General features: G+C 43.8%; 1 protein-coding gene across 1 annotated transcript in view; it reads right to left on the minus strand.

The window, feature by feature from the left end:
* Positions 1–7,320: 7,320 nt before the first annotated feature.
* The window catches only part of LOC115461718, a 101,725-nt gene continuing 95,585 nt past the window's right edge, over positions 7,321–13,460 (minus strand). Inside the window, exons 9-10 of the mRNA XM_030191792.1 lie at positions 7,670–9,680; positions 7,321–7,603 (exon numbers count right to left, since the gene is read on the minus strand). Coding sequence (XP_030047652.1) covers positions 7,321–7,603; positions 7,670–9,680 — 2,294 coding nt within the window. The remainder of the gene's footprint in view (positions 7,604–7,669; positions 9,681–13,460) is intronic.

Below are 13,460 nucleotides of genomic sequence, written 5' to 3' on the forward strand. Positions count from 1 at the left end.
TACTTTCAAATATCTTAAACAAACGAACTGTTCAACCAAAATAATATTATTCTCTACAATGATTTAATTGCAATTCCTTACCTCGCTTTAAAAAGGTAAGGAAATAACTTTGTACTTGCATTGATAACAGCTTAATTTAAATGCAGATACCTAGCTCGCTCTGACCTCCAGACAAATAAGCTACCTGGGCAGTAAGATAATTAGATTAATATATAATACTCACTATTATGCTCTAATTATAAATACAGGCTTGCTCTGACTATAAACCAAGCATAATCAGTAAGAATTGTTGCCAAGTTCTAATGCAAATGTAGGCTGCCTAGCGTTGAATTGTTGCCAAGCTTTAATTGTCGCTAAGCTTTAATTGTTGCCAAGCTCTAACAGTTACCAAGCTTAAATATTAATGTAAGCTTTGCCTCGCTTTGAACTGTAGCCAAGCTTAAATGCAAATGTAGACTTTGCCTCGCTTTGAATTGTCAAGATATATGCAATTTAAGCTCTACTGCGCTTTGAATGCAAAACCAGCTGAATGTTTGTCACAGCGCCTTAAACATAGATATGAATACCAGTAAAACACTCCCAATCATCCATTGCCTCACCCTACTCTTACACGCAAACACAACCCACAACCCAAATAACAACAAACCCATAACTCACAAATCACACAATGCCCACCCTAAAGAACACCCACAATAACTCACCCACAATACACCAACCCTATGTACAACCTTTCAACAACTCATCAATCCAAAGACACAATAACCAACCAGAAGGAGAAATCTCCGGATATGAACACCACCAACAAAAAGAAGAAAACAACAACAACAACAACAAACTCAACCACCGAAGAAACAGACAACTAATAAAAATAAACACATTGAACCCCCCCCCCTCCCCACAGAACCATACCACTCAATCCAACTAGGATACATCAATGCAAGATCAGCAGTAAGCAACTCAGTAGACATACAAGACTGGATCACTACAGATAACCTAGACCTTCTATTTATCACAGAAACCTGGTTCCATAGCCCCACAGACCCCACCATCCTAGAAACATGCCCACCAGAATACAAAATCATCCACTGGACAAGAAATGGAAAAAGAGGAGGCCCTCCGCGATATGGAAAACACATGATCAGAGCCACCTTTGATGCCTTCGAGACCTCAGCACGCACAGCCGGTGTGGCCATCGCTGCCAGAAGAATGGCATGGCTCAGGGCCTCTGCACTCTGCGAGGATACACACGAACGCCTTGCTGATTCCCCCTGCTCCGGGGAGAGCCTATTCGGGGACAAGGTCAAAGAAACAGTCAACATCCTAAAAGACCACTGCACCACCCTACAAACTCTCTCCACGGATGGCCTGCTACGCCCGTCAGCAGCGCGAAGGCAACAAGTCCATCTTAATAATGGCTTATGGACTTTTCTTTTAGGAAATGATTCAAAACTTTTTTAAAGCACACTCACTGCACTGCATTGGGACACCACTATAGAGGCATCCTGTTATGGAATTTGTTGCCAGAGAATGTAGTAAAAGCGGCTAGCTCAGCAGGGTTTAAAAAAAGGTTTGGATGGCTTCCTAAAGGAAAAGTCCATAGACCATTATTAAACTGACTTGGGGAATATCCACTGCTTATTTCTGGGATAAGCAGCATAAAATGTATTGTACTGTTTTGGGATCTAGCCAGGTACTTGTGACCTGGATCTACCACTATTGGAAACAGGATGCTGGGCTTGATGGACATTTGGTCTATCCCAGTATGGCAATACTTATGTACTTATGGAATTGCCCCATGTTATTTAAATATTTTCCAGGAGAAATATGCTACTTTATTGAGACTTTGAGTAGATGGGCCTTCTACTTTAGAAGCTGACCGAATTTCGGTTTTGATGCCGAAGCCAATCTGAAATCTGTGTTTGGCCTTATTTCGGTTTTGGTCAAAAATACTCCCTCCCGACTCTGCCTCCACCCAGTGACGGCTGCAGCCCCTTCCTAGGCCTACCTTGTTGGTGATGGATGGTGGGTGCAGTACCGTCCCTACTCGCTGCTGGACATAGCCGGCTCCAGGATCGCTCCTTCCGTGCCAGGTCCAATCTCAAAAAGGCTGCTGGGACATAAGACCTCCTCCACCCACTACCCACCAACAACAAGGCAGGCCCAGAAGGGGGCAGCTACCGGGGAGGGGAGCATTTTCATTTTCAGCAGGAAACTGAAGATCCTGTTTTCGTACATTAACATGACATGTCACAACCAACAAAGAGACGAGTAAGGGTTTTCTAATTCTGTGCTACACAATCTGTATTTCTTGTACCATTTTTCTCTACCCTAGCTGTGAACCATCTTGTCCATAGTTCACCGTCCCATGCAATTGTCAACCTCTCATCATTTTTTTTATTTGCAATTTTTAGTTGTACATCAAAGTGAACACCAAGAAAATAATAATACAGTACTCTGGAAGGAAGAAATAGAAATTCTAACTAGTCCATATACCCCTGGCTTCTATATATGGTACACAAAATTGTGCAAGCAAATTTGGCAAATTTTAACTAACTGCTGATGCTTGCCCCTGAGGTGAACTGCTGTACATACACTGGCAAGAAAGAATATACTGAGTGTTATCTCTATGGAGGAAAAGACTTCAGAAACTCTGTATTCACTATATTAGTCTTGTGAATTACAGACTGTCATAGATCTCGTACCGGTCAGCTCCATGAAGGGCACTTTTTGCGATTGAGGGCTGAGCTCCCGACGAAGCATTTGGGGAAACAGAAGCTTTGAGCATACCCTCCAGACAACGCTATAGCCCAGATATGTGCATTTTTTTACCTTATATATATGGTGGATTATAGAGCATAACACTATCTACTATAAGAGAAATCTCGACTATGTTAGTGGAGGTTTTTGACTAATGAGGAACCTGTATCATAGTCTCTAACATCTAGTATGTACAAGATCTATGACAGTCTGTAATTCACATGACTAATATAGATGGATGAGGAGGAGTGGCCTAGTGGTTAGGGTGGTGGACTTTGGTCCTGAGGAACTGAGTTTGATTCCCGGCACAGGCAGCTCCTTGTGACTCTGGGCAAGTCACTTAACCCTCCATTGCCCCATGTAAGCCGCATTGAGCCTGCCATGAGTGGGAAAGCGCGGGGTACAAATGTAACAAAAATAAAATAGATACTATTGGAGATTCTACATGGAATGTTGCTACTATTGGAGATTCTACATGGAATGTTGCTATTCCACTAGCAACATTCCATGTAGAAGGCTGCGCAGGCATCTGTTTCTTTGAGTCTGACGTCCTGCACGTACGTGCAGGATGTCAGACTCACAGAAGCAGAAGCCTGCGCGGCCACATTGGTGATCTGCAAGAGCCGACTTCTACATGGAATGTTGCTAGTGGAATAGCAACATTCCATGTAGAATCTCAAATAGTAGCAACAGTGGAGGAGTGGCCTAGTGGTTGGGGTGGTGGACTTTGGTCCTGGGGAACTGAGTTCAATTCCCACTTCAAGCACAGGCAGCTTCTTGTGACTCTGGGCAAGTCACTTAACCCTCCATTGCCCCATGTAAGCCGCATTGAGCCTGCCATGAGTGGAAAAGCGCGGGGTACAAATGTAATAAAAATAAATACAGAGTTTCTGAAGTCTTTTCCTCCATAGAGATAACACTCAGTATATTCTTTCTTGCCAGTGTATGTACAGCATGCAAATTTGGGCAATTTAATTGACTAATGAACCAATCAGGGCTGAAAATATAGCTCAATAAATATTGGCACTAATTGGCAACAAATTAGAATTTACGCAGTCATCTTGGTAAGCGTATCCTATAAAGATATGTGGTCATGGGAGGGGCAAGGTGTTCCAACAATTTGCATGCACCGTGACAGAATATGCCTGATCTGGGCCTAACTTAGGCCTGGGGAGTTCCACTAGCTGAATCCCCATCCTGCTTATTTTCGAAAGAGAAGGGCGGCCATCTTCCAACACAAATCAGGAGATGGCCGCCCTTCTCTCAGGGCCAGCCAAATCGGCTTAATCAAAAGCTTATTTTGGCCGGCCTCAACTGCTTTCCGTCGTGGGCTGGCCAAAGTTCAAGGGGGCGTGTCGGCAGTGTACTGAAGGCGGGACGGGGACGTGCTTAACAGATGGGCGCCCCCAGCCAATAATGGAAAAAAGAAGGCCGACTCTGACGAGCATTTGGCCGACTTTACTTGGTCCCTTTTGTTTCACGACCAAGCCTCGAAAAGGTGCCCAAACTGACCAGATGACCACCGGAGGGAATCAGGGACAACCTCCCCTTACTCCCCCAGTGGTCACCAACCCTCTCCCACCCAAAAAAAAATTTAAAGAACATTTTTGTGCCAGCCTCTATGCCAGCCTGAAATCTCATAGCCAGCTCCATGACAGCAGTATGCAGGTCCCTGGAGCAGTTTTTAGTGGGTGCAGTGCACTTCAGGCAGGTGGACCCAGGCCCCCCCCCCCCCACCTGTTACACTTGTGGTGGTAAATGTGAGCCCTCCAAAACCTACCTGAAACCCACTGTACCCACATGTAGGTGCCCCCTCACCTGTAAGGGCTATGGTATGGTGTACAGTTGTGGGTAGTGGGTTTGGGGGGCTCAACACACAAGGCAAGGGAGCTATGCAGCTGGGAGCAATTTGTGATGTCCACTGCAGTGCCCCCTATGGTGCCTGGTTGGTGTCCTGGTATGTGAGGGGAACCAGTGCACTACAAATACTGGCTCCTCCCACGACCAAATGCCTTGGATTTGGCCGGGTTTGAGATGGCCGCTCTTGGTTTCCATTATCGCCGAAAACCGATGCCGGCCATCTCAAACCTGGCCAAATCCAAGGCATTTGGCTGGCCCCAACCGTATTATCGAAACGAAAGATGGCCGCCCATCTTTTTCGATAATACGGTTCAGGACCGCTCTTTACGGTGCCGGCCATCTATTATGCCCCGCCACGTCTACCATTTAGCTGAAGATCGCAGAGCTAAGTGTATTCTATAAACAGCGCCCAACTCGGAACGCCATTTAAAGAATAGCAGTTACAGGGTATTTGACTAAAGCTTAGCTGGAGTTATCCGCAGCAGGGCTCATTTTATTCCTATGGGCCCTGCTGCAGATAACTCAAGCTACGCTTTGGTAAAAGACTCTCTTAGTGCACAATCGCATTGTTTCCCACTGCCATATATAAAATTTGGTCCATAATGGAGAAGACCCCCCTATCTGCCTGCCACAATAAATTTGTCATGAACTCAAAATACCAATCACTTTACTGCCCATAGCAGAATCTAAAACACTCACAGAAATAATCCAGAAGCAAAGGTCAGGCATTTTTCTCTCTAAGGAAAATTCCCAACTGCAAAGATTCTAGAAAGATACAGTTTGCTCCCCTGAAACGTAATTGAACAATGACATGGAGATTTGAAATAAACAGTGGCTCCCAAAGCAAGAATTGGGTCCTTTCACCGTAATCAAGCATTTGTCGCAGAAACGTTCACAATCTCATCTTTAGGCTTCAGCCCACCTCTCTTTAGCCATTCCTATGACCTACATGAAGTTATCACTCAGGCTTTCTATTCAATAGATAGCTTGTCCCCTCCCAGCTTAAGCAAGGAGACTGACTTTAGGCAATCTTCAGTACTTTTTGAGGATTTGCATTGGCTGATGCTGTTACGTTTGACTGGAGGTGTGTGACAATAGCTCTCATTTGTCATTTCTTCCTATAGGATCCATTTCATCGTCAGCTCTTGGGATGTACATCTCAAGCAGTGTGTAAACAAAGTGGGAGAGCTACCAAGGATACCAGAAACTGGAAGATCTTCGTTAATAAACAACTTTATTAATAACTAGTAAAAAAAAAAGGCCTGTTTCTGACACAAATGAAGCAGGCGCTAGCAAGATTTTCCTCGGAGTGTGTATGTTTAAGAGAGTGTATGTGAGAGTCAATGTGTGAGTGTGTGTGTGTGAGAGAGAGTGAGTCTGGGTGCGAGTGTGTGTGTGAGAATGAGAGTGCAAGTGCGTATGTGAGACAGTATGAGAGAGAGAGTGTGTTTCACACAGATAAGTGTGTGTGAGACACAGACTCTCTGTGAGACTGAGTGTATGAGACCAAGAGAGTGTGTGAGTGACTGTGTAACACATAGAGAGTGAATGTGATACAGTGTGAGACATAGAGTGTGTGAGAGACAGTGTGTGTGAGAGAGAGAGTGTGTGTGTGACAGAGATACCTCCCCCCCCTCTGGTGTCAGGCCCCCCTCCCTCCCTCCCTCTCTCTGGTGTCAGCCCCCCCCCCTCTGGTGTCTGAGCGTTACTGTGCAGGACGCTGAGCTCTGGCTGTGCTTCAAGGAACTGACCAATCCTATTTAATAGAATGCACCTCCAACATTCTGAAGCCGAGAAACCTCGTGTGGTTGGTCACTTCTGCTTGTGACGAACCCGGAAGTACGTGATGTCAATTCAGGAGATGGATACAGAGAGCAGGAATGCCTCAGCCATGCAGTCAGCTTCAGAATGTTGGAGGTGCGTTTTATTATATAGGATTAATAATTAATAAAGTTGTTTACTAACGAAGATCTTCCAGTTTCTGGTATCCTTGGTCGCTCTCCCACTTTTTTTACACACTTGTTTCTATCGTGGGGCGTTTGAGTTCTCCGTTTTTTTGGCAGATTTCCTCTCACATGTACATCTCAGCATACACTTGGTAGGAATGGAGATGCCCTTCTCATTGTACCATCCAATTTTACAACATGAGACCAGGTTACAATTCCAAAGCTGTATGTGATTGATGATCTGTAGTATCTTTGTGCTGGATCATTTCACCTTCTTCTATACCTTAATGTTTATATCATCTTCCTGTTCAAGCTCGTTTATATTACACAGTTCCAGTTTTTCTTAGTTTCCATTATTACCATTGCACATTTGTCCTGGCCTAAGTCGTTCTGCCGCTTTCTGAGGAACAATTTATTAACTGGAGTTGTTGTATTAAATGATGACTACAGGAGCTCTACAACTTCAGATCATTTGCAAACAATAGGTAAAGTCTCCTCTTTCTGATCTTAATTCTTGCTCAACCATCAGCCCTCGGTTGCTTTGCGGTATTATCACTTTCAAACTATTCTGTTTTGATTTGTCAATCCTAGATCTTAAATATGTGTATGTTATTTTCTGAAGCTTTTGCTCTGATAATATTCCTCTTTCCGTTTCTGGCATGCTCTCTTTGTGAACCCTTTCAATTAAAATGTAGGTTTTGTAGCATAATACCTGCTTTTCATCTTCTGAGGTCCACTTAACTGGAATTAGTTTTCTTCATTTTGTTTTCATTAGCTTTTGTATTCCAACATGTGCTGTGTGGATCATTTGGTGCTTATTGAGATGAGACAGCTGATTGAAACTTTTATTACACTGACTACATGTAAAAGGTTTCTCTCCTGTGTGGATTCTTTGATGAATTTTCAGATGTGATAGACGAGTGAAACATTTATTGCACTCAATGCACGTGAAAGGTTTGTTTCCCAAGTGGATCATCTGATGCATTTTTAGAGATGATAAAGAAATGAAGCTTTTATTGCACGTAGTACATGTAAAAGGTCTCTCTGCTGTGTGGCTCCTTTGATGAATTTTCAGATTCGAAAGATGAATGAAGCATTTATTGCACTCAGAGCATATGAATGGTTTTTCTCCTGTGTGAATTTTTTGATGAATTTTCAGATTTGATAGACGAGTGAAACATTTATTACACTCAGTGCACATAAAAGGTTTCTTTCCTGTATGAATCATTTGATGCTTTCTTAGAGGTGATAGAGAAATGAAGCTTTTACCACACTCAGTACACGGGAAAGGCTTCTCTCCTGTGTGAATCCTCTGATGAATTCTTAGATTTGATAGACGAGTGAAACATTTATTGCACTCAAAGCATGTAAATGGCTTCTTTCCTGTGTGGATCTTTTCATGTTTTCTTAGTGCTGATGAAGAAATAAAGCCTTTATTACACTCAGTACACGTAAAAGGTTTTTCTCCTGTATGGATCCTTTGATGAATTGTTAAAGATGATAAAGAAATAAATTGTTTATTGCACTCAGTGCACACAAAAGGCTTCTCTGCGGCATGGCTTCTTTGATGAATTTTTAGATTTGATAGATGAATGAAGAATTTATTACACTCAGAACACATGAAGGGTTTCTCTCCTGTATGGATCCTTTTATGAATTTTCAGATATGATACTTGAGTAAAACATTTCTTACACTCATTACATGTAAAAGGTTTGCTTCCTGTGTGGATCATTTGATGTCGTTTTAGAGATGATAAAGAAATAAAGCTTTTATTACACTCCATACACGTAAAAGTTTTTTTCCCCTTGTGCATCATTAGATGCCTTCTTAGAGAAGATGAAGAAATAAAGCAATTATTACACTCAGAGCACATGAAAGGTTTCTCTCCTGTGTGAATCCTTTGGTGAGTTTTTAGATTTGACAAACGAGTGAAACATTTATTGCACTCAAAGCACGTAAATGGTTTCTTCCCTGTGTGGATCATTTGATGCTTTCTTAGTGGCAATAAGGAAGTAAAGCTTTTATCACACTCAGTACATGCAAACAATTTCTTTTTTATATGGATCATTTGATGCTTTTTCAGATTTGATAGCTGAATGAAACTTTTATTACACACAGGGCATATAAAAGGTTTTTCTCCTGTGTGAATCATTTGGTGCTTCTGGAGATGTGAAAGTTGAATGAAACTTTTATTACACTCAGTACATGTGAAACGTTTCTCCCCTGTGTGGATCCTTTGATGAATTTTCAGATTAGATAGCTGAATGAATCTTTTATTACACTCAGAACATACAAATGGTTTCTCCCCTTTGTGTATCATTTGATGCCTTCTTAGAGAAGGTAAAGAAATGAAGCTTTTATCACACTCAGTACACATGAATAGTTTTGTCCCTGATCGTGTTAATTGGTGTATTATTAGATTTTTGTTCAGAAGGGCATTTTTGTCAAGTTCAGAACATGACAGTTTTCTTTTGCCTATGTTTATTTTTTGGTTCTTCTTCATAAAACACTTGCAGTTGTAAGAGTTCACAAATTCTGTACTTTTAAAAGGTCTTTTTCCAATGTGTGTTTTTAGATGTGTAATTAATGCTTTCTTATTACAAAACCTTTTGCTACATTCAGTACATGGAACCGGTTTCACTTTAGCATGAATTCTCTGGTGCAATTTCAGATTTAACCTTTTTTTGAAACATTTTGCACACTGAGAGCATGAAAAGGGCCTCTCTTTGGGGTGTGTCTGCTGGTGCAATAATAAATGATATTTCTTATCAAAGCTTTTTCCGCAGATATCAAATACAAAGGGTTTCTTTTCTATTCCTTCTCTCTGGTGGAGGCCAGAAGTCAATTGCTCAAGATTACTTTGCAAGGATGTCTGTGCTCCTGGGTGTGTCTGATGCTCTGGGGTGTTTGTGAGCTCCCCTTCACTTCTCCCACAGTCAGTGACTCCATCCAATGAGTCTCCTGCAGCGTCTCTCTGCTGTTGATTTTTTGCGTTCCTCCTCTCAGTCACCTGGGAAATATTCTTACAGATACTTCTTGATTGTCTTGGGATTTGCCCCATTTCTAAAGGCGGTTCTTCTTGACTCTCCTCCTCCCTCTTCTGTACCACCTCATTATCTGCTGGATACACACAGAAGACATTAATCCTGTGTTACTGACTACGGAAAGCTTCTAATGATCAAGGAACAGAATTTTCTGGGTTCATACAATTACCACATAGTATCTGTGATGTTCTATGGTTTACAACAGGGGTCGGTAATTTCTTCAACTGAAGGACTACATAGGATATTTCAAATTACAGAGGGAAGATAACTACACTCATTGGGTTTCTGCTAAGTACTCATTTTGTTTGCATATATAAAACATAGAAACGTAAGGGCCCTGTTTACTAAGGTGCGCTAGCATTTTTAGCATACGCTAAACAACGCTAAACAACGCTAGTGCGCCTACAGCACAGCTTAGTAAACAGGGCCCTCAGTGTGCATTGTGCCTTAGTATGAGTCATCACCTCATATTGTGTGTGTATTATACCATGCTTCTCCTCTTTGTCCTCCCTACCTTTTTTGGCTGCCCGTCTCGTCTTCCGCCAGGGTCGCTTTACTCATACTACCCCTCTCTTCAAGTCGCTTCACTGGCTCCCTATCCGTTTTCGCATCCTGTTCAAACTTCTTCTACTAACCTATAAATGTACTCACTCTGCTGCTCCCCAGTATCTCTCCACACTCGTCCTTCCCTACACCCCTTCCCGTGCACTCCGCTCCATGGATAAATCCTTCTTATCTGTTCCCTTCTCCACTACTGCCAACTCCAGACTTCGCGCCTTCTGTCTCGCTGCACCCTACGCCTGGAATAAACTTCCTGAGCCCCTACGTCTTGCCCCATCCTTGGCCACCTTTAAATCTAGACTGAAAGCCCACCTCTTTAACATTGCTTTTGACTCGTAACCACTTGTAACCACTCGCCTCCACCTACCCTCCTCTCCTCCTTCCTGTACACATTAATTGATTTGATTTGCTTACTTTATTTTTTGTCTATTAGATTGTAAGCTCTTTGAGCAGGGACTGTCTTCTGTTTGTGCAGCGCTGCGTACGCCTTGTAGCGCTATAGAAATGCTAAATAGTAGTAGTAGTAGTAGTAAGTGACTTTAAGGACATTTTGGACTGATGATTAAATCTGCAAGCAATTCATAAGCAGTTCATCTGGCTGCTGCAGTTGAGCTTAAGAAATGAGGTCCTTTTGTCTTTGGTATCTGCACAGCGTAACATGAAGTGCTGTAATATTTTGCCTTTATAAAATAGGTATAAAATAGCACATACTTACAAATGTTTACAGGCTCCCCGATACAAATCTCCCGCTATGAGAACTTTACCTATAGGAAGTGACTTTTCTAAAACTGCCTACCAGAGGCGTACCTAGCTTGTTCGACACCCAGGGCGAGTCGCTGCTGCGCAACACCCTCCCCCCCAAGGCGCACTACACCCCCAAAAGCACATCATCCCACCACCTTTCCTCCTAGCAACGGGGTGCGCAGAGCAGGTGGGCGGTTGTCGGCTTACCGCTCGCTATACAGGAAGTACTGCCGGGCTACCACAGCAGTCTGGCACTACTTCTCACCCCTAGCGCGCCGTCATTTCTGGTGCTACAAAAATGTATTTATTTTTGTAGCGCCGGAGTGTACCCAGCGGGAATCGGGCAGTGCCGCGCGCTGCCCGGTTACTGCTGGTTTAACGCAGGAGCCCTCAATGGGTGGCGGTAAGGGCTCCCCCCCAAAGTGGCTGCGTGGCAAGTGCTTTACTTGCCGCCCGGCCATTTCCTATAGGAAAGCGAGACTTCTCTTTTACCAGCTGCGGTAAAAGGGGGCCTCGACGCACGTGTAAAATACGCATCGACGCTAGCACTGGCCCCCTTTTGCCGCAGCTTGGTAAAAGGGTCCCTAAATTAGCTTAACTTAAAAAAAAAAAAAAGACCTGTATACTATACATAAACCACCCCCTGCTCTCTTAGATCTCAGACTGTGCACAACTTTAAATCCAGATGGACAGAAGCAAAGAACAGAGGAGCCTCTCTGATCTACAACCCAAGTTTCAGTAATGAATGCCAATCCTACGTCCAAATCCTCAGTTAACTCCCAACACAGTTGTTTTACTGAAAATGATTCAAGAGAATTTTCCTTTTAAATGGGTAAATAAATATATTAAATATTTATTTGAGCTTTAACCTTACAAATAGTTACAAACACATTGCAAGATATAATCCACATTAATATCATCACCAATGTCAAACGAGACTTAACCATCTGGCTTAACTTACTACTACTTAACATTTCTAGAGCGCTACTAGGGTTACGCAGCGCTGTACAATTTAACAAAGAGAGACAGTCCCTGCTCGAAGAGCTTACAATCTAATAGACAAGTGAACGGTCGGTCCGATAGGGGCAGTCAAATTGGGGCAGTCTGGATTCACTGAACGGTAAGGGTTAGGTGCCGAACGCAGCATTGAAGAGGTGGGCTTTAAGCAAAGACTTGAAGACGGGCAGGGAGGGGGCTTGGCGTAAGGGTTCAGGAAGGTTGTTCCAAGCATAGGGTGGTGAGGCGAGGCAGAATGAGCGGAGCCTGGAGTTGGCGGTTTCTCAGTTTGGTAGAACTGCAGCTACTGTATTAAAATGAACATTTGTCTTCTTTCCTAATCACACAGTACTTCAGTAGTTTACATATATGTTTTCGCCTGTCAAATTTAGTCATTGCCACATCCTACTTTTTAAAGGTATTTTTACAGACAAAATCTGTGTTCACACATCAGCTATATGTATTCAGGGCCGTGCCGACACGGTAAGCGAGGTAAGCATGGCAGGAGGGCACCATCCTCTGGGGGGCGCCCCGCCGCACCATGCTTACCTCGCCCTCTTCTCCCCAGATCCTTTTCCTTTTTGTTTAAATTTACCTCTCTGGCGCGTGGCAGCGTAGCGTTAGTGAGGAGGCAGCGTTCTCCCGCCCCGACGTGTCAGTCTCTTCCCTTCTCTTGGTTCCGCCTTCTTCTGACGTCAGAAATGACGTCAGAAGAAGGCGGGACACTGAGCGAAGAAGACACGTCGGGGCAGGGGAGCGCCGCCTCCTTCTCACTAACGCTACGCTGCCACGGGCCGGAGAGGTAAATTTAAACAAAAAGGAAAAGGATCTGGGGAGAAGAGGGCGGGTAGTGTAGCGATCGTTTTTTGGGGGGGGGGGGGTGCCGGCGGGGCCAAAGGCAGGGGGGCGCCGGAGACCCTAGGCACGGCCCTGTATGTATTTGTCTTACTAGTTGCTCTGTCTTCATGCAATGGGGCAGCTTGTGCTGTGCGTGTAACAGATTACATGTATGTATATTTATTAAGCTGTGTATAATGGACTAGGTCCCTGCATTTCTGTAGTCCTCTGTGATTAGCCTTTATGAGCACCTGTGTTTCGTTCTCGGTGCCTTTTGGAGCTTTGTTATTACTGCCTGCCTCCGAGCATACTGGGAAGAGCAGATTTTCCCCCTCCCTCAGATTGCTCCTGAGGTAAAAATAAGAATACGAGAGAAGTACCTAGGTCATAGATCCAGCATGTAGAGGGCTTGAACACTCCACGCTGAGGCAGTAAACTGCTGCTTGTTTTCCCTCTCAGAGTTAGTAACCCATGGAGGGGCATAATCGAACAGGGCGCCCAAGTTTTCCTGAGGGTCGGTCCCGTGAAGGGGCGGGGAAACCGCTATTATCGAAACAAGATGGGCATCCATCTTTCGTCAGGGACGCCCAAATCTCAACATTTAGGTCGACCTTAGAGATGGTCGTCCCCGGTTTTCGGCAATAATGGAAAACCGAGGATGCCCATCTCAAAAACGACCAAATCCAAGCCATTTGGTTGTGGAAGGAGCCAGCAT

Source organism: Microcaecilia unicolor, chromosome 1 (assembly GCF_901765095.1).
Source record: "Microcaecilia unicolor chromosome 1, aMicUni1.1, whole genome shotgun sequence".
NCBI classification, from domain to species: Eukaryota; Metazoa; Chordata; class Amphibia; order Gymnophiona; family Siphonopidae; genus Microcaecilia; species Microcaecilia unicolor.